The 21,279-nt window shown below is 29.2% G+C and overlaps 2 protein-coding genes across 3 annotated transcripts; one reads left to right on the forward strand and one right to left on the reverse strand.

Moving 5' to 3' along the window:
- The first annotated feature begins 836 nt into the window (after positions 1 to 836).
- On the forward strand, positions 837 to 2,150 carry LOC107949406 (transmembrane emp24 domain-containing protein p24delta9). Its single transcript, XM_016884091.2, has 4 exons — positions 837 to 1,134; positions 1,211 to 1,420; positions 1,592 to 1,668; positions 1,815 to 2,150. The coding sequence occupies exons 1-4, from the start codon at positions 922 to 924 to the stop codon at positions 1,957 to 1,959; spliced, it is 645 nt and encodes a 214-aa protein (XP_016739580.1). The 5' UTR covers positions 837 to 921; the 3' UTR covers positions 1,960 to 2,150.
- Positions 2,151 to 2,575: 425 nt separating this feature from the next.
- LOC107949185 (vesicle transport v-SNARE 13) lies at positions 2,576 to 8,864 on the reverse strand. 2 transcript variants are annotated; one of them, XM_016883914.2, is made up of 6 exons: positions 8,740 to 8,864; positions 8,465 to 8,600; positions 4,258 to 4,316; positions 3,981 to 4,169; positions 3,706 to 3,876; positions 2,576 to 2,892 (listed from the first exon to the last, which is right to left on the reverse strand). In XM_016883914.2, exons 2-6 carry the CDS (start codon positions 8,556 to 8,558, stop codon positions 2,740 to 2,742), a joined length of 666 nt encoding a protein of 221 aa, XP_016739403.1. In that variant the 5' UTR covers positions 8,559 to 8,600; positions 8,740 to 8,864; the 3' UTR covers positions 2,576 to 2,739. The 2 variants fall into 2 exon arrangements, with proteins under 2 accessions (XP_016739403.1, XP_040970240.1); XM_041114306.1 differs by having other exon boundaries at positions 8,691 to 8,861.
- Positions 8,865 to 21,279: the final 12,415 nt, after the last annotated feature.

Consider the following 21,279-nt stretch of genomic DNA (forward strand, 5'->3'; position numbering starts at 1 on the left):
GATTTAATAATAACGATATTGTGCACAGTATTATCTTTATTATTAAATTATGAAAGTAATAACTTTTGGGTCAAGTGGGAGGATGCAAGAATTTACATGATATTTATTAGATATTATTGTATATTTTTTAACAATTAATAATGATTTAATAATTTATTTAAATCTAAATCCAATTGATTAGTTGAACATGTATTTATATATATATATATATTTCTAATGGAATACAAATTACTGTAATATATATTGAATGATTAAAGAAAAAATGGAATGGAATAAAGTGGGTAGCTAGAGATTCTGAAAATAAAATGTGGTCAAAATCCTGGTAAAATTACTCATAATGTTGTAATATATATGGTCCCCTAGCATTCACTCCATCGATTCGCCATTTCTCCATCTCTATAAATGCTTCAACTTAAACACTCTCTTCATTACCAAGCTTTTCTGATTAAATGATACAATATCATATAATACATTTGTATAACACCAGCAATAAACAAGGCTTTGAGATACAAGCTTTCTGATGAATTACTTGCATATTATGTATTTAGAAAGACTGAGTTTGTATTTCAAAGCCTTGGTTTTGTTGCTGCTGTTGTTTTGGAGTTGTGCATGAACCCATTGAAGTAAGTGAAAATTACTTTCAAACAATTGATTTGTACATACTATTGTGTTTAGAGTATAGATTATGTACAAATTGTAATGTTTGATTGGAAAAGTCTTAATAGAAAAAAAATCTAAAATGTCGTGGTGGGCTTTTAAAATTATACAAAAGTCCTAACTTTGTATCAGTTAAGAACTGACATCCTATGATTCAGCCCCTAAAATAGATCTCATCCGAAGTTTGGGAAATTTCATATTAGAACTCAAAAAGGAAAAAAAAAAAAAACAGGAATTATTGATTATTGTTAATCTAAGACAAGAATGTGTGGATTAAATCTGGGTTTAATTGTGATAATGATAGGATTAGTGGTGGAAACAGAGACAGGGGAATCGATGAGATTTGAGCTGGATTCTGGGAAAACCAAATGCATTGCAGAAGACATAAAGGCAAATGCAATGACGGTTGGGAAATACAGCATTGTGAATCCAAGTGAAGGTCAACCTTTTCCTGATTCTCATAAACTGGTAGTCAGGGTATGTTGTAAACAATTTTGATGATTTTTGTGTTAAATATTTCTGTGTTTGGGAAATTAAATAAATGATGAAATAGGTGAGTTCACCTAAGGGGAACAATTATCACCTAGGAGATCAAGTGGATTCAGGTACATTTGCATTTACAGCAGCAGAGAGTGGGGATTACACCACTTGTTTTTGGGCAAATAAGCACAAGCCTCCTGTCAAGATGACCATTGAGTTCGATTGGAAAAGTGGTGTTGCTGCTAAGGATTGGTCCAAGGTTGCTACGAAAGGCCAGGTTGAGGTGTGTCTTCCCCTCTCCCCCTAACTATTATTATTCGTCATTTTCTGCATTTCTAAAGATTATTCTAAGATTATTTATTAGTGAATGAATGTCAAATACGAGTATTTTTTTTTATACGAATATGTCTTAGACACCGCTAATGGCTTAATATTTGGTTTCATTTGATGCTAGACAATGGAAATTGAGTTGAAGAAACTGTATGACACAGTATCAGCCATTCATGAAGAGATGTTCTATCTTCGTGAGAGGTATGAAACAACCATTGCTGTTATAATAGCTGTGAATTCATGACTCCCCTAGTTGAGGACGAAGATAGTTCAGGGAAAATGCAGGGTCCGGAAAACATCATAGGCTTGGATTCCATGTTTTCTTATTCAACTTGCATGTTTTACAGGGACGAAGAAATGCAGGAGCTAAACAAAGAAACAAATTCAAAAATGGCTACTCTTAGTTTCTTTTCGCTGCTTCTTTGCTTGTCTGTGGCTGGCTTGCAGATATGGCATCTAAAGTCATTTTTTGAGAGGAAGAAGCTCCTCTAGTTTTCCGGTGAGGTGCGATCCCCAGAAATTAAATGAAAATAGACTTATTTATCAATTTAAAGTGGAAATTTTGTAGTTTTTATTCTATTCCCCAAAGCTCGGTTTTGGATTAGAAGGGAGCAATCCTACCTTCATTTTTGTTTTATATATAAATTTTAATTTAGTGTAATTATACCATGAAACTTTAATTATAGTTCAAATGTATATTTGAAACTTTAATTTTAATTTAATCATAAACAAAAATAAATACATCAATTTATTTTTATATTGGATAAATATAATTATTGATGTATGCATTATATAAACATTTTATGTCAATAATTATAATAATAATTTACATGAAGTGAATCAAATCAAAATTTCATATATAAAATTACACAAAATCAAAATTCATATATATAATTACATATTAAATCATAATTCATGTATAGTTTTAAGATTTATCCTTTTCAAACAGGCGGTCGGACATTTCTCGGTTGCACCCTCATTGTTCTTTTCAGAAATTAAATGCAATAAGACTATTTAATTAAGATGGAATTTTTTGTTGTTTGCATAAACCAATTAACAAATTATGCTACTTTTTCTTTGTAAGCTGATGTGCAAGAGTGGACAAAACTACCATAAAAGTCATCAAATAGAATTGAAACGATGAATAATACAGTGTCTTTGGGTTTATGAAGCACACATTTCAAATTGGCACTGAAAATGGGAAACAAAATAAAAAAAACTTCTCCAAAGAAAACCCAAAAACCAAGAGTTGAAGATAAAAACAAATAGGAATTATTTAGCAAGTTTGAAGTACAAAATAACGATGATAGCAATGATGAGGAGTGATATAATGATACCTACGATCCACTTGTTCCGGCTCATCCTCCTCGACATATTTGTCAAAATTCTCTTGCTCTTGCCGATGTTGTCATCCACTCCATGAAGCTGTAACCAAATAAGAAACCCAACTTCAGATGTTTACGATCAACCATTACATCTTGATGAGAGAAAATCCATGGTTTAACTATCGAATAATCTCCTTACGACATTGCATGCTCATGCAATGGAAAGGTTCACAATCAACAACAAGAGTTGACAGGGAAAATTTATGGTCAAATAACCGTAATCAAGTAATAAATTGGTGTTAAAAATATCTAGACAGTCCATGTACTATGGTAAAGCAATGTATCATGTACAATAGATATTGGTTCAAACAAGTAAAACATTGATCACAATATTAATGAAAAACTGTCTAAATGTGGACATCATTGAAATCTGACAAAATAATATGTTTTACCTACAAGTCTGTATTATCAAATTTCATAAATTCACATCAACATCGAGGCTGCTTTTCATTAAGAATGTTATCAATTTTACTTGTTCGCACCAATATCAACATACAAATATTAAATTACTGAATACTACAGTAAAACAAATTGCACCTCTGGACTACATTAAAATTTACAAAGCCTCCTAGATACTTTAACCAACGAAAAGGTTTATAAGTCTAAGTATCAAATAAGCCTTCAACATAAAAACTCAAGCAATAGTAACTCAAAATGGGGAGAAAGAAAATAATAATGCTTGCTTTCTACAAGGTAGCATGCTGACGCCTTTTTGGGATGAAACTAACATCATAATCAAACAGTTCCTAAATAGAGATGGAAAGAAACAAGAAATCCAATATGATAAAACTAAAGCTAAAAAGAGCATACTACTTGTGTAGAGTATTATAGAACATAAGCCGTAAAGAGATACCGTGTTATTGGCATGTAAGAGAGACTGTCGTTGAGAATGCAAATCTTGAAGTATTGAAACACCAAGCTCTTCAGTTTCCAGCATGGTTCTTCTGCTGTCCTTAATTCTGTCACTGCTTTGATTCAACCGCTCCGTAGTTGTCATCAATCTTGATCTTTGATCAGCTGATGCCTATTGCATATTCATTTATAACTAATCAAAAGTTAAATGTAAAGAACAGAACAATTATAGAACAACAGCACATTAAAAATTTAGGCATAAGAACCAAAATATACCGTGAGGGCATCAGCCATTCCAGACTCCAACAACTCATCTCGAGCAGCTGGATTTAAATTGCCAGATGCAATTCTTTTAACTTCACTTTTGAGATTGTTAAGATCTGACTTATATTCCCGTAATTTAGCAAGAAGTACAGCCTTAACATTTGGCTGCAAGCTTCTTGCCTCAAGGTCCATTTTCCGAATCTGAGAAACAAAATGAGCAACATCAAGTTCAATACTCAAATAAAGGAAAGAACAAATGAGAATCTGAAACATGCAATGAACCAGGTACCAGAGCTTCTGCATCTTCTAGTCCAGCTTTTATTTCAGAAAGTTTTTGTTTCTTCTTCTCTGCAAATCAGGAAATCAATTAAGAATTGGAACAAGAACAATTGGCTAAATAGAAACGCTGATGCTCAAAGAAATCTGAAACATTTCTCACCGAACACCTCTAATGAATTACACATGAACCTCTACAAAACTCCTTACACATGTAGAAGCAAAGGTAACCTTCCAACAGATTTTTTCTTAAAATAAGGTAACTTAAAATTTTTATTCCACCAGGGACATACATTGATCTTTCTTATTCCTTAAATGGTATACTATAAGCCATATCAGCCCAATGTCATTATTACCAGGCCAGAAGTTGATATCTTCTGTAACACCCCCTACCCGTATCCGTCGCCGGAATAGAGTATGAGGCATTACCGAGAAGTACAAAACACTTACAGATAATTTAAACATATTTTCATAACAACTTGTCTCGATTTCAAACTATTTCATATTTAAGCTTTACTCACCAAAATATTTGAAATATCATCTTTATGCAAATTGCACACATGAGGTACATAATTCCATAATTAAAAATGAACACATTTATCAAACATATTCCACATTCATATATCAATGTCTCACGTTTCCATATATCAATAACCGTCATTTTTCTTATTTTTCAGATAATTATGTGTAACCATTGATAAGCATGCAATTCACTGTTTCTTTCTGTTAATCACAATTTCAAATGACAAATTCGTGTGAATATACTTAACCTCATTAGGTGTTTAAATTCTGTCACTTTGATTCACATACTCATAATTTACTAATATATCCTGTTAAATACAATCTCTAAATGACAAAATCACATAATTGAGCTCAACAATAATAATGATAACATTTCTTACATTTTTTTTTCCACACGTTACATTTATGACTTACCAACTTATCCATTCAAGGAACGGCTTACGGATTTGAGTACATCGTGATCTGAAGCCCGAAGTCTAGCTGAAGCACATAAGTGCTAAACGAAAGCCCGAAGGCTAACTGAAGCACATAAGTGCTAAACAAAAGCGCAAAGGCTAACTGAAACTCATCAGAGCTGAACTGAAACCCCAAAAGGGTTGACTGAAACTCATATGAGTTAACGGAAGCTCATAAGAGCTAAACGGAAAGCAAACACGAGAATTCGCAACAAATGCTGAATCTCGGTTTACTTGAGTAATTTACCGTCAATTCATCTTTTTCACTGAAAGATCGTACTCATTTCCTGCGTTCCGTTCCTCCGAAATTCTCAATTCAATTTCATAACTTTTGTACATAATTTACTTATTTTCAACAATTAACATACATAAATATTAATCACCATTCATAAAATAATATTGAAATTTAATAATATTAACAAATGGTCACTAAATTTAGTTATATAAACTCACAAGTTCGATTTTTGTATTATAGCGATAATCATAATTTCATAATAAATATTCCAAATAAAACATTATATCGTTTCTAATTCAACACTTATCGATTATAATCGGGCATGTGATTAATTTATACACGAGTCATTCATATATTTTTCCTCTTCCTCCTCTCCATCCACATCCTTGGTATAAATAACACACTTGTAAGTAACTTTATCCATAATTTTCACTAATTACTTATGTAAATATTCAAGCTATCCACCCGTGTCATAGTCACTAAATTATTTATATCTGAAGCTACGAAATTCCAAATTAAGATCCACTAATTTTCCCTAAAACTAAATTCACATATCTTCTTACCATAAAATTTTCATAATTTTTGGTTGGGCCAATTAATACAGTTTATTCATTGAAGTCTTCCCTGTTCTGCTGTCTGACAATTCCAACCCTTCTTCACTAAAATTTAATTATCTCCTCGTACAGGATTTGAATGATGTTCCCATTTGTTTCTCTTGAAAATAGACTCATTTTGAATTCTAAAAATATAAATTTAAGCCCCTAATTATTTTTATCCAATTTTTGATGATTTTATAAAGTCAGAACAGGAGAACCCGAAATCATTCTGACCTTGTCTCACAAAATTTATCATATCTCATGATTTACAATTCTATTACTTACATCATTTCTTCTATAAGAAACTAGACTCAATAAGCTTTAATTTCATATTTTATTCATCCTTTAATTCCATTTATACAATTTTTGGTGATTTTTCAAAGTTAGACTACTGCTGCTGTCCAAAACAGTTTTAGTGCAAAATGTTGATTTCCATTTTGCCCCAAATCCACAATTCATACAATTCAGTCATTGCTCAATTAACCCCTCAATTAAGATAATTTTCTCAATTAATACTTTTCCTAAACATTATAAGTTATTTCATAACTATTGAAATTCAGAATTTCTACATAAAACTCTAACTTCAAACTCTTTTACAATTAGGTCCCAAACATTCACTTTCTATTCAATTCTTTCAATAAAATCAACATATAAACAATTTAAAGCTCTAATTCCATGCCAAATCATCATATACTTCCAGAACATATGCATAGAAACTTTCAATTTCTTTCATAGAATCAAAAATTAATGAATTCAACAAGTGAAACTAGTTGTAAAAGTCACAAAAACACAAAAATTTCAAGAAATAATCAAGAATTGAACTTACTTGAAGTAAAAATATGAAAAACCAGCTTAATAGAACTCTTCCATGGCGTTTTTCTGATGAGAATGCAGAAAAATAAAGAGAAATCTAGATAATTCCACTTTAGTCCTAGCTTTATTAAGTAAATTTTGCAATTTTCTAATTTTGTCCTTAGTTCTCCTTATTTTCTTGCTGATTTCATGCCCTTGCCGTCCAGCCCAAATAGACCTTGGGTCTATTTTTCTTTTAAACCCTCTTTCTTTTATCAATTAAGCTATTTAATCATTCCCCACAATTTTACATTTAATACAATTTAGTTCTTTTTGTTCAATTAACTATCAAAACTTTAAAATTCTTAACGAAACTTTAATACTAACAAATTAATCACTCCATAAATATTTATAAAAATATTTATGGCTCAATTTAAAATTCTCGAGGTCTCGATACCTCGTTTTCGATTCTAATTATTTTAATATTTATTTTTAGTACACTATTCAATATTTTAAAATTTTTCCTAACTTTACATTTAACTTATACTCACTAAATTAATAATATTTCCTACTTATTTGTCGAATTTAATGATCTCGAATCACTGTTCCGACACCACTGAAAATTAGGCTGTTACATCTTCAACTCAACTATGTTGCTCCAAGTCTTAATTTTTCTTGAAGTACCCATGTTGGACAGATATCCAAACAAAGGTATGGGTGTATGACCATCCAAAGGCAATCCAAATAAATTGGAAAACTTTAGAGAAGTAAAACATACCTATGTCTAATACACACTTATATCCAACACTCACATTTAAGTCCAAGTAACATAGATAACTTTTTCCTTTGACTTCCCTTTTTTACTTTGTTTATTCTTTTTTATATCCAAATGTCTTAATCTCTGTCTAGCAAACTCTTTTCCATCGCTTCCATGTTGTAGGTATTCAAATACATGCAATTAAGAACAAACTAAGAGCCTTCTTAAAGCTTCACCATCGCACACTAAAATATGACAAGGTTATACAAGTTGCTTTGGAAAATTCCAATTCATGGCTGTTTAATATGCAGTTAAATAACTAAACTAATCCCAATCACAACATGCATTCCACTTTATACTTCAGAATCACGTTCTAAATTTCACTTTATAGCCTAAATTCAGGGCATTTCAAATGCTTCAATAGATGTATTTAGGTCAAAGTCCTAAAATTAAATGGCAAATGTTCGACTTTTCCCCAAATCTACATCAATGCCTTAGAAAAATCCACAAAGAAGTATAAATAAATAAACAAATACATACTTTAAGAAGAAAATAACATCCTGAAAATCATGAATATTAATTAAATTATATTAAATTTGAATTTAAAAACAAAACGAGAGATAAAGTAAATCCGATCTTGATTTATTCTCCTTAATATCTCCCAATTAAGCATTCTTTTTGTTTCAAAAATTAAATTCAATCCTAAACTGTAATCAGCATAGTTGCAACAAAGTTAACACAAAACTACCTGAGATAAATTAGAAACAGAACCACTGATTATGCCATTACGTAACAGCAATCAGGAGCAAAAAATTGAAGAAATAAAGAAAATCGTTTATATGCATAAAGATTTGAATTATAACCTCCATTCAGAGCACCAGAAGCCGTACACTTCTTGGAAAGATTCGCGGATAGCTCGCAATACTGCCGTTCATATCCTTCGAAAACCTCACTCATCTTTTAATTACCTTTTTCTAAAATACTCTTCTTTAAAATAAACTGAAAAATAGGGAAATTCAATTGAAAATCAGCACAAAATTTTATTAAAAAAAGTTCAAAACATTAGAGAGTGAGCGACCGAGGGAGAACCTGAGATCGCGGGGATCGTGGCTCGGTGGCTTTCGACAATTTCCCTTACCTTTTAAGTAAAAGGAGACGAAACGACATCTCTTTTGGTTTATTATTGTTTATCGTTTTTCTCGTGTGAGGAAGTGGTGAGGGGGCGATGATAAACACACCTTAATTTGATTGCTTTTGGGAGTCTCGAGGTCCGTGATTGACACGTATACAAGCTATAAACTTTGATTGTATTGTTTGAGGTTCTCTAAAAAAACTAAAAAATTTGGGACGGTTTATGAAATACAAATTTAAAAATACTGAATTCTATTTCTTATTTAATATATAATTTTAATTAATTTTTATTATAAAAAGTAAGTATTTTATATTTAAAATAGTGAAAATAATTTAAATTTCTTGAAAGTTTAATTTTTTTAAAATATTTATGAAAAATTGAACTTTTGTTAAATAATATTTAAAATTTATAAAACAAAGCTTATTTTGTCAAAATAAGTTTAAAAATTCAATACAAAAAATTAACATGAAAAAAATCAAAAATTGAACTAAATTATAATGGACAATTCAAAAACCCAACCAAATCGATATCACCCTAGCAATATTCACTTTTCTGTAAAACTCTAAGTATGATTAGTCTTTGCGTTATTTGTTCCGTATCAGCAGGGGCGAAGCCACCCCAACCCTCCTAAAATGTAAAATTATTTTTTAGGCCTTTAGATTTTTTAAAAATTTTAAATTAGTAAAGGTAAAATTGTACTTTGGCCCTCCCTAAAATTATAAAATTTTGATTTAATACTTTATAAATTATAAATATATAAACTATCAAAAATTAAAATTTCATCCGACTCCCCCCAAAAAAATTTTCTGGCTTTGCCCCTACGTATCAGCGACTATATATTAGTCAATAAAATTTCCCCATTAAATTTATCTAAGGTATGCATTCTTAAGTACTATTATAGAAAAGATGAACTCTTTCATGCTATTAACAAAAAAAGAAAAAGAAAGGAATGATGGCTATTAAGCCTATGATATGTGGATTGGGGATTTGTTAAGCATTTCTTTTTTAAGGTGGGGATTTTATGAATAGAGGGTTCAAAGAATTGTGGAATATATTACTAATGTAAATTTTCTATATGGTTGTGAATGGAATGAGAGGAAAGGAATTTTGATCATAGGTTAAGGTAAGGTGATCCACTTTCGCCTTATCTCTTTCATTTTGTTGTTAATACTCCCTCGACCCTCTTTTAGGAAACAATTGATAATAATCAATTCAAAGGTTTCAAAATCAAACCTTGATGAATTATTTTGATACATCTCCTTTTTTTGCGGACGATTGTCTCATTTTTAGAGTTGCAAACAAAAGTAATTGTGTAGAAGTTATTGACAGTCTACTACGATTCGAAAATGCTTCAAGGCAAGTAGTTAACTTCAACTAGTCTTCCATATTTTTTTTTACCAATACGCTAACATAGGTGAAATGCTCTTTGAGAAGTGAATGATATACAAAATGATTCTAAATACCTCGAACTTCAACTTATATGGGGGAGAGCAATAAAGGAGCCTTAGATTTCATCCATGAGAAAATCCATGTCATAACTCAAGCGTGAAAAGGAAAGTTCTTATCTTATGTGGATCGAGAAACTTTACTCAAAGAAGTTGCTTTAGTTATTCTAATTATTTCATGCAATATTTTAATTACCAAATATATTTTTCCTGTAACAGCCCGTTTTTAGTCAAATCAGAACAGTGGCACAAATCCAAAGTTGAAATATTTATTTTATTATTATCTTAATATTTACAGCATGATAAAATAATTGTGTGAAAATTTCGTTAAGATATTTTATCCTTTGGATGGTTAATTTGATAAAAAGGACTAAATCGCGTAAATTGTAAAATGGAGTTCCATTAGCTAAAGGTATCTAATAGCTATGGAATCTTAATTTAGAGGTCCATATGTTGTAATTAGACCATTTGAAACATGAGTGGACAAAGATGGACATTATTTAGGTGGTTTTAATGGTTTATAATTAAGGTTAATTTTGTAATTTAGTAAAATAAGTTAAATTAAATAAAACAAAAACAAAATTTGGTTCATTCATCTTCTTCATTGCCGAAATTAGAGAGTAAGAAAAGCTAAAAGCTAGGTTTTCTATTTGGTCAAGCTTTCTAGCTCAATTGTAAGTTCGTTTTTGTTCCGTTTTTAATGATTTCTATGTTTTTTATATCGTTGCAACTAGGTCTAGCTAGCCTAGGGACTATTTTGCAAAATTGTTAAAGATTTTAGATGTTACCTGTAACACCCCCTACCCGTATCCATTGCCGGAATAGGTACGAGGCATTACCAGAGTTTACTGAACATTTTTAGATAATTCTGAGTCATTTATTATTTAGATTTTAAAAATAATCATAACGTTTCTCTATTGAGCCCTCGAAGCCCCAAACATACACTAGAAACCAACTAAAATTAAATCAGGATTATAAAAAAAATTGCAAAATCTTAAATTTTATTTTCATCTAAGTACTTACCATTTCAATACTCCTTATAATTAAACATGTTACCATTCAATCAATAGCTTGGTACTTGTCTAAGCGTCAAACAACATCATTGTTAGTATACTTGCACATATTTCATATAAATTCAACATTGATATACTTATTTTCTTGACATGTCACACTTGAGTTTAATAATTGTCTTTACTTACATAATTTCCTTGTATCAACTTATCAAAGACAATCATATATGTACATGTCATGAAACATATCATTCTCTTACCCTTTTTTTTTTCATAAGTATACATATCAATCATTTCATTATATCAATATTTCATGCTCCATCATTTCCATATATTTTATGTATATTTATTCCGGTAAAGTTTATATCAAACTTAACATAAATTATATTCCATGTACTTATTCTTATTTTGTTTATCTATCTTCATAATTATTTCATACAACTATTTTGTACATATATTTCCATATAACCAGTTCTTGTAATCATTTCACACAACCATTTCATATAACCATTCGTCATCCGGTACATATTACCTGAATATCAATTGTTCAATAGATGTCATAGCATCTCCCATCCACGGTCTTATTTATCTTTGTCATGATGCCATAGTGTCTTTCAACTATGGTCTTACTCATTTTCTGTCATGTTGCCATGGTATCTTTCAACCATGTTCTTATTCATTTTCCCGTCATGTTGCCATGGTATCTCTTTCAACCATGGTCTTATTCATTTTCTATCATGTTGCCATGGTATCTTTCAACCATGGTCCTACACATTTCATATCATGTTGCCATGGTATCTTTCAACCATGATCTTACACATTTCATATCAGGTTGCCATGGTATCTTTTAACTATGGTCTTACACATTTTATATCAGAGAGCACACTCCCGCGAACCATATGTAACGACCCGAATTTTTACTGTTACCGAAAAAGTATATTTTCGGGTCTCCATTTCTGAAAAACGGATTCGTAAATATTTATTAAAAATATTTACGAAGTAAAATGAGTGGTTAATTAGAGTTTAATTGAGTGAATTTAATTTAATTAAGAGTAATTAAGAAAAAGGACTAAATTGAATAAAGGATGAAAGTTAAATTATAGATTAAAAGAAAATGAAGAGGACCAAAATGACAATTATGCCATTTTTCCTAAGTGAGGCGGCATAAACATAAAAATCTGAGATTTTTATGTGTTAAAATATATATTAAATTATTATTATTAAAAGTAAAGTAAATAAAAAGGAAATAAAGGAAAGAAACAAAAGAATAAAAAGAAGGAAGGAAACAGAATAGTAGGAAACGAAACAGAGAAGAAACAGGGGAGAAAGAAAGAAAGAAAAGAAAAAGGGAAAATAAGGTTTTAAAGGTTCCAAGTTAATTTGGTAAGTCAATTTAGCCCCTTTTCTTATGATTTTTGAGTTTTTGGAATCTTAGAGATAAATAGTACTTGTTTTAAGTAGAAATTTTGAAAGTCATTAGATTTCTAAGTTTGGTTCATGTTGAATAAAATAATGGAATTGGGGGTTTATTTGATAGAAATTTTGATTAGAATTGAATAAAGAATTGAATCGTAAACTAAGTTATAAGTTTTGAGTTTGAGGGATTAAATGGAAATAAATTCGAAATTATGAAAATATGCTGGAAATTTAATAGTTAAGTATGAGTTTGGACAAAATTTGAATAGAAATAAAGTATGAATTAAGATAGAAAAGTAAGAGAATTTAGTTAGGATTAAATTGAAATTAAAGTAAATCAACATTTTGCACTAAAACTGTTTTAGACAGCAGCAGTAGTCTAACTTTGAAAAATCATAAAAAATTATATAAATCGAATTATAATATGAATAAAATATGAAATTAAAGCTTATTGAGTCTAGTTTCTTATAGAAGAAATTATATAAGCAATTGAATTGTAAATTATGAGATATAATGAATTTTGTGAGACAAGGTCAGAATGAATTCGGGTTCCCCTGTTCTGACTTTGGAAAATCACCAAAAATTGAAGAAAAATAATTATAGGCTTAAAGTTATATTTCTAGAATCCCTAATGAGTCTATTTTTAGGAGAAATCAACAGGAATATTATCCGAGTTCTGTACTGTGAGATAATTAATTTTTAGTGAAGAACGGACGAAACTGTCAGACAGCAGAATAGGAATGAATTTAAAGAATAAACTGTACTTAATGGCTAAACCAAAAATTCTGAAAATTTTATTGTAAGAATATTTGTGAGTCTAGTTTCAGGAAAAATTAGCGGATCTTAATTTAGAATTCTGTAACTCAAGTTATGAATTAGTAATGTATTAATGATTATGAATTGTATTAATTTCGTAGTCAATGTGGTACCGGAAATCTCGGCTAAGAAAGGACAAGACAAAGTCAACGGGAGTTAGCTCGAAAATTATGGTTTGTATTTCTATAATCCGAACTTAGTTATTATTTGTTATATTTATATACATATTGCAATTGTTAGTGTTAGAATTATGATGTTTTACAATTGGAATGGATTGATTTTGGTATGCGATGAATTTATTGAATTTATATTGATTGAAATTATTTTGATTGAATTTATATTGATTGAATTATATAATATACATGATTTATGTAGAAATTTGAATATTGAATGAATGCTATATTGAAAAATATATTGATTGGAAATATGAGGAAATTGATATGAATATATGAGATTGTGATATTTGAATATTTGATATTGAAAAGTGAATTGAATTGTATTGAATTATGAATTAATGTGAATAATTGAAATATATTGTATGAATTGTGAAAATGGGTGAATATATGTGATTATCAGAATGGTATATTGATGAAAGAATTATTAAATTGAGAAAGTGAATGAAATACCCTATTAACTAGTCGGGCTGAGTCGGATATAATTGGCATGCCATAGGATCTGGAAGTGTACGGGATTTGCCGGCTTTATCGATCAGGCACTTTATGTGTCGTATTTTAGGCACCTCGTGTGTCGTATCAGGCACCTCGTGTGTCGTTTTAGGCACTTTATGTGTCGTATACTGATCAGGTACTATGTACCGTTTTAGGCACAATGTACCGTACTGGTGTGTTTGGGTTGGAATCCGTGTATCCGTCAAAGTCCGGGTTTGTTAATAGGGGTAAATAAGTGAAAGATAAATCGAATAAATTTGATTGATCAAGCTATTGAAATGAAACGAGAAATTGAATTGAGAATTGAAATTTAGATATGAAATTGAAAATATGAACCAAAGGTTCATGAAATGATTGGAGTTCGAATTGATGATATATGATGCCACTTGATGAATTGAAATGTGATTTGAGATATATGAATCGTATGTATATACTGAAAGCTATCAGGGATAGTAAGTTGATACGATATAAATGAAATTGACTGTTATTGAAATGAATTAAAATGGAATATGATTGATAAGTATATAGTTGAATATAGTTTAATGATATTGAATTGTGAGTAAATTAAGGAAAGCTATACCGAATAGTAAGTGAAAGAACGGAGTAAATAGTAATGGATTTATTTAAGAATTGAACAATTATGTTATTGTGTTTATTATATGAACTGTATAAAATTTATATGGCAAGTAGTTGAAATTTATCTATGAATAAATAATTGAATAATTGTAATTATTATTATGATCTTAAGTATTTGTTATATTATTAATTGTTCGGATTATAGAAATACCACTGAGTATACCATACTCAGCGTACGGTTTGTTTCCGTGCGCAGGTTAAGTAAAGATAGTACGTTGAATTAGCATCCCAAGACGATCCCGAATTCATTAAGGTAAAGTATGTTGAGTATTGATAATGGCATGTACCTAGGACGTTTTATGAGAGTCATTTAGGTTATAGAAGCATTGATGAAATGAGTAAATTATGGTTGGCAACAGTATGTAGTATGAATTTTGAAATTTACTAAGAATTTCTTAGTGATTCTAAATTAGTCCCGAATTGAATTTACTGTTTATATTGGACCGCGAGGGCCCATTAAAGGGACGACATCTTAAAACGAGGATGTGTGTGAATATTTATTTTAATTAATGACCGGAATTGGACTGTACTGACTGGTAATGTCTCGTAACCCTGTTCTAGTGACGGTATAGGGTTAGGGGACGTTACACCATATCCTTACAGTAGGATTACCAGTCCAGGCTAAATCCCCTGTAATATAAACTTATAGAGTATTGTCGGGATTACTAGTCCAGGCTAAATCCCCTGAACGACAATTACTCTAATGAGCTTGGATCTGAAGTACCAGTCCAGGCTAAATTCAGACCCTAGTTCAGATTACCCGTCCGGGCTAAATCCATTTTCCACATATTCTTCGGGAGGGCTATATCAAGATAGGATCACCCGTCTGGGCTAGATCCTTTTTACCGTCAATTCCTTTTCAGAGATCCATCGAATTTTCCTTTCATTCAACCGGGATTTCTTCCCCTTTTTTTATCAAATATATAAATGTTTTATCAATTTTCATATAATAAACATTCAAATCATATTCATATAAAAAGCATACATTTCAAGCATTTAAGAATATGATTCAAGTTACACGAACTTACCTAGCGAAATTGCAGAAATATCAAGATTCAGGGGTATTTTGGTAATTTACCATTTTCCCGATTTTCACTCGATCTTAAATTGAAAATTTCATTCAATTTATTAATTTGGATAATAAAACAATTCATTCCCTTCAATTTGGTCATTTTTGACTTTTTTACAATATTGCCCCTAAAGTTTTACTTTTATTCAATTTAGTCCTTAAGCCTAAAACATGCAAATTAGCCATGCTAGCTGGATATTCATATATATTTTCCTCCTCCTCCTCTCCATTCCACATCCTTAATGTATATAACACACTTGTAAGTAACACCATCTGTAATTTTTATTATTTACTTTTATGAATATTCAAGCTGTCCATCTGTGTCATAGTTACTAAATCATTTATATCTGGAGCTATAGAACTCAAAATTAAGATACGGAAATTTTATATGAAACTAGACTCATATATCTTTTTACCATAAAATGTTCAGAATTTTTAGTTTAGCCAATAAGTACAGTTTATTCTTTAAAGTTACCCATTATCTGCTGTCTGACAGTTCTGACCCTTCTTCACTAAAAATTAATTATCTCCTTGTACAGAATTCGAATGATATTCCCATTTATTTTTCTTGAAAATAGACTCATTCAGGATTCTAAACATATAAATTTAAGCCCATAACTATTTCTATCCAATTTTTTATGATTTTCCAAAGTTAGAACAGGGGAACCCGAATTTATTCTGATTTTGTCTCACAAAATTCATTATATCTCATGATTTACAAATCCATTGCTTACACCGTTTCTTCTATGAGGAACTAGACTCAATAAGCCTTAATTTCATATTTTTTTCATCTTCTAATTTGATTTCTACTATTTATGGTGATTTTTCAAATATACTCTACTGCTGCTGTCCAATATTGTTTTAGTGCAAGTTGTTTATTACCATTTTTTTCCCTTAAGCTTTAATAAATAACAATTTCGTCCCTACTCAATTAGCCTCTCAATTGAGCTGATTTTTCTCAATTAACACTTTATTATATCACTTTAAACTACTTTACAACTTTTGGAAATCATAATTTCAGCACTAGACTTTAATTCCAAACATTTTCACAATTAGGTCCTAAAATCAATTTCCATTAATTTTACTTGATAAAATTATCATATATCAAAATTAAAGCTTCAATTTTATGTTTATTCATCATATGCTTCCAGCACTCATCCATAATAACTTTAAAAATTAGCCCTTCAACATAAAACTTATGAATTACTTTACAATTCAATCATTATTTCATTTCTAACTTGAATTTATATCAATTAAACCATTATTTCATCATTTTACTCAACATGAACATTATTTAGAAATCTATTAACTTTCAAAATATCGACTTAATTTTATCAAAATCTTGTTCCAAAGCTTCTAAAACATCAAAATTAAGTAAAAAGGGCTAAATTGACTTACCTATTAAACTTCCAAGCATCACACCTTCAATTTTCCCCTTTTCTTCTTTCTTTTCTCTTTTTCTCTCTTTCCTTCCCCCGCTCTCTGTTTCGTTTGCTTTGTTTTCTTCCTTTCTATCTTTTTTTTTCTTTCTTTTTCATATATATATACACATATGTATTTATACTTAAATAATAAGTATTATTTATTTATTCATGTGTATATTATTAGTAAATTTGTATTCATTTATAACCATACATTTGTCATTATTTAATATATTTATCAAATAAAATCTTATAATATAATTATTTAATTAATAAATATCTTTTATAATATAATAAATATCTATTTAATATCTAATACATGTTTTACAAATGTATGTATTTTTATCCATACACTTGTATATTTTATTTACTATACATTTGTCTTTATACTAATTTATTTATCATATAAATATCTTATAATATAATTATAATAAATTAATTTAATATCATTTATTACTAATAAATATATATATTTTATAATTTGAAATCTAAGTAAAAATCTTAGATTTTTACTTTATATGCTGCCTCACTTATGCTAAATGGCATAATTTCCATTTTGGTCCTTTTTATTTTCTTTTAATCTATAATTAAACTTTCATACTTTATTCAATTTAATCCTTTTATCAATTATCCTTAATTAAGCTAAATTCACTTAATTAAACTCTAATTAACCACTCAATTAACTTTTTTTAAAAAAAAATTATAATTATTTACGGATCCATTTTTCAGTAACGGAGACTCGAAAATACACTTTTTTCGATAACCGTAAAATTTGAGTTATTACATTACCATTGATAAATACATGAGTATTTTGATGTTTAATGATAGATTATGAATATTTGATGATAGTTATATAAGTTTTAAGTGATTTTTAGTGAAAATGCAAATTAGGGATTTAATTAAGAAATATGAAAAGTTCGTGGTTAAAATGTGAAATAAATAAAAAATATGGGCTGCTAGGGACCTAATTGAAATTCGGCTAGCATGGGTTGTGGTTGAATTGCATTAATTTGTGTTTTTATAAAATAAGGACTAAATTGTAAAAAAATGTGAAACATTAGAGGCAATTGTGTTAAAATGCCTTAAAGTGAATTTTGGACTAAAATTGAATAATTGTATGAGAAATGTATGTTTAAATGTGTTATATAGGTCCGGTAGTGCTCCGTAACCCTATTTCAGCGTTGAATACGGGTGAGGGGTGTTACATTTCCAGTCACTCAACAACACCCTCAATAAATTTTGATGCAACAAGTCAAACTCTAAAGAAAGAGGATATTAATGGATGAGTGGCAAAAGCTAAAACAATGGATGAATGGGGTTTAGAGAATTTGTAAATTATAATATTGGTTTATAATATTGCTCTTTTAGCTAAACAAGCTTTGTTGTTGCTATCTTTCCTATATGCTTTATGGGCATGTATCAAGAAAGGAATTTACTATCCTTTCATCATGCTTAAAGGCTTTAATCTTGTAGCGACGTAAAAATTTTGCTTTCAGTCGCTAATTAAGGCGATTATTTGAAAATTTGAAAATGGAATTTCGGTTTAAAAAAAGGGAGTCGTCACCGATATTTTTTATAGGTGTGATCGGACACTTAATAAATCATCTTTTTTAGAAAAGAAAGTTTATTCTTGAACAAAAACGAAGGCCAAACTTGGGTCTACGCGAAAATCTTGAGAAAAATAGGGTTCGGGAGTCGGTTACGCACGAGGAAGGTATTAGCACCCTCATGACGCTCAAAATTGGTATCTTTATTAAACACATGTTGTCTTGATTTTCAAAAATACGAATTCAATTTGCCATTTAACCGTGATCCGATTGAAAAACGAGAATTTTTTAAAACACGAAAATTTTGAAAACACGAAAATTTTTGGGATTCGAATTTTTTTTTAAAACACGAAAAATTTTGGAAACGAGAAAAGTTTACAGCATTAGAATTTTGACAAATTACATATCCTCATCTACATTTTAAAAATAAAGTTTGATCACTTATCAATAATCACAAAAATAAATATCCTATTTCAAAACACGAGAATTTTTAAATTTTTCAATTTTTTTTAAAAAGGACGTCCCATTTTTAATACTAGCCGATGATATTCACCCAACATAGCGATGAAATCAATGGCTTAATATTAAACGGCATGTTACCTTATTTATAAATAAAAAGAAGAAGAAAAAAATGAATAAACTATTTTTTTAAAATAAAAATTCATAAATAAATAAACGGTGCAAACATGTTATAATGAAGTGATTAATAAAAAAATTATAACATAATATTAAGATATTAGAGTAATAACAAATAATATTTACAATAAAAGAAAAAAAAAGTAAAAATGTATTAATACCATAATAAAATAATATATGTATAATAACAATATGTACAGAAAGATGTATGTATACCAAATAATACATAATAATACTAAAATAAAATAATAAGTAACAATAGTGAAAATAATAAGCATAATAATAAATATAATGATATATAAAAATAATACTATATATAAAAGTATATATATACGTACAATAAAATATATACTAATATTAATAATAAATATAACAGGGGTAAAAATAAGTATAATAATATATTAGATAGTAAAAATAATAATAATAACAATAATAATAATAATATGTGAAGGTTGAGAAAAATAATAATATAATAATAACCAAAGTTTTAAAATCATAAAGGGATATAAATAAATGGTAAAACAAAGTAAAATAAATGTATGTAAAAAAAAGGAATAGATAAATAAATATAAAAGAAATATAATAGTAATAGTAATAATAATGCAAAGCTAATTAATTTAATAATATGATAATAATAATAGTAAAGGAAAAGGAAAATAATGAAAGGGAAATACGGGGAAATATATAAAAGGAAATAAATAATAGATGGATAGACAAATAAATAAATATTAGCAGCGTGAAAATGATAAAATAACAAATATTTAAATGAAGATAATAAGAACAGCAAATATTTAGAAAGTAAGCATTAAAGTCTTTAATATATATGTGAGGGATATAATGTAACAAACAGATGAATAAACAAAAAAAAAGAGACTAAAATGAAATACGCGCAAAAGTGGAGGACCGAATTGGGAATATTCCCATACCATCAAAACGGTGCCACTCCAACCAGTACTAAAATGTAATTAAAATAATATTTTGGGCGGAATTTAAAAGTAACAATGAGCTGATTTGAAAGGACCAGAAAGGAGGAGAGACCATTTACACAATTTATCCCAAAAGCAGAAACATGCTTGGCCTAGTATTTGTGACGCCATTTTATCTTTGTTATTTTTTTTTATTTTTTATTCTTTACTTCATTTTTGTTTAAGCAAACAAAGAACACCCCACCTCCTTTCCCCTTTTTTGGTTAAGGTTTCTAAACCCATTTTTGCCGCCGTCATTGTGGCTCTTCGAAGCCGCCGGGGCTTCCATCGTCGACAGTGGTCAGGACCACCAAGATCCAGGTAAATTTTTCTTTTTTCTTTTTATTTAAAAACGATTTATAATGAAAAATTATGAGATTGAATCGAAAGAAAACAAAAAAAAAGAAATAAACTAAAGGAATAAGAGAAATAGAGATTAAAATCCACCTTTTTTCTTCTGTTGTTTTGCTTTTTGATTTTCAATACATTTGTCTAACAGTCTTTTTCTTTTTTTCAAAACAGAACAACAGCCAAAGGAAATCAAAACTAAAAAAATCCTCCCCTTTTTTTTACAATATTTTGCTTGGCTTTTTATAGCCATTTTACAAGTTTTTTTATTACTTACTTTTGCTTTTTTTTTTGTCTTACTTGTTTGCTTTACTTTTTGTAAGGTATGGAAGTGACTGGTGGGGTTGTCAGAGGCAAGTGGCACCGAAAGTTGAGGCTAGGGTTAAGTTTTCTTTTCTTTTTTTTTCTAATTTGGGCTATATTATTGGGCTAGGGTTTTTTTTAATTTTTTTAATTTTGGGTTTGGGTAGTTGGGTTAATTTAGATGGATGTGGACTGATTGAGGTTTGGGTAACTTAGGTGGGGTTTTTTTTTTGGTTGTAAATGGGTTTAATTTGTGGTAGGCCGAA

The sequence above is a fragment of the Gossypium hirsutum genome, chromosome A05, assembly GCF_007990345.1.
Source record: "Gossypium hirsutum isolate 1008001.06 chromosome A05, Gossypium_hirsutum_v2.1, whole genome shotgun sequence".
Classification (NCBI taxonomy): Eukaryota; Viridiplantae; Streptophyta; class Magnoliopsida; order Malvales; family Malvaceae; genus Gossypium; species Gossypium hirsutum.

Excerpts from the sequence above, each read along its gene's own strand:
- LOC107949185 (XM_016883914.2), bottom strand. The coding sequence starts at position 8,558 with ATGAGTGAGGTTTTCGAAGGATATGAACGGCAGTATTGCGAGCTATCC. Across the intron at positions 4,170-4,257 it reads TAGAAGATGCAGAAGCTCTG|ATTCGGAAAATGGACCTTGA; the intron begins GTACCTGGTTCA and ends TTTGTTTCTCAG. Across the intron at positions 3,877-3,980 it reads GAATGGCTGATGCCCTCACG|GCATCAGCTGATCAAAGATC; the intron begins GTATATTTTGGT and ends AATATGCAATAG.
- LOC107949406 (XM_016884091.2), top strand. The coding sequence starts at position 922 with ATGTGTGGATTAAATCTGGGTTTAATTGTGATAATGATAGGATTAGTG. Across the intron at positions 1,135-1,210 it reads CTCATAAACTGGTAGTCAGG|GTGAGTTCACCTAAGGGGAA; the intron begins GTATGTTGTAAA and ends ATGATGAAATAG. Across the intron at positions 1,421-1,591 it reads CTACGAAAGGCCAGGTTGAG|ACAATGGAAATTGAGTTGAA; the intron begins GTGTGTCTTCCC and ends ATTTGATGCTAG.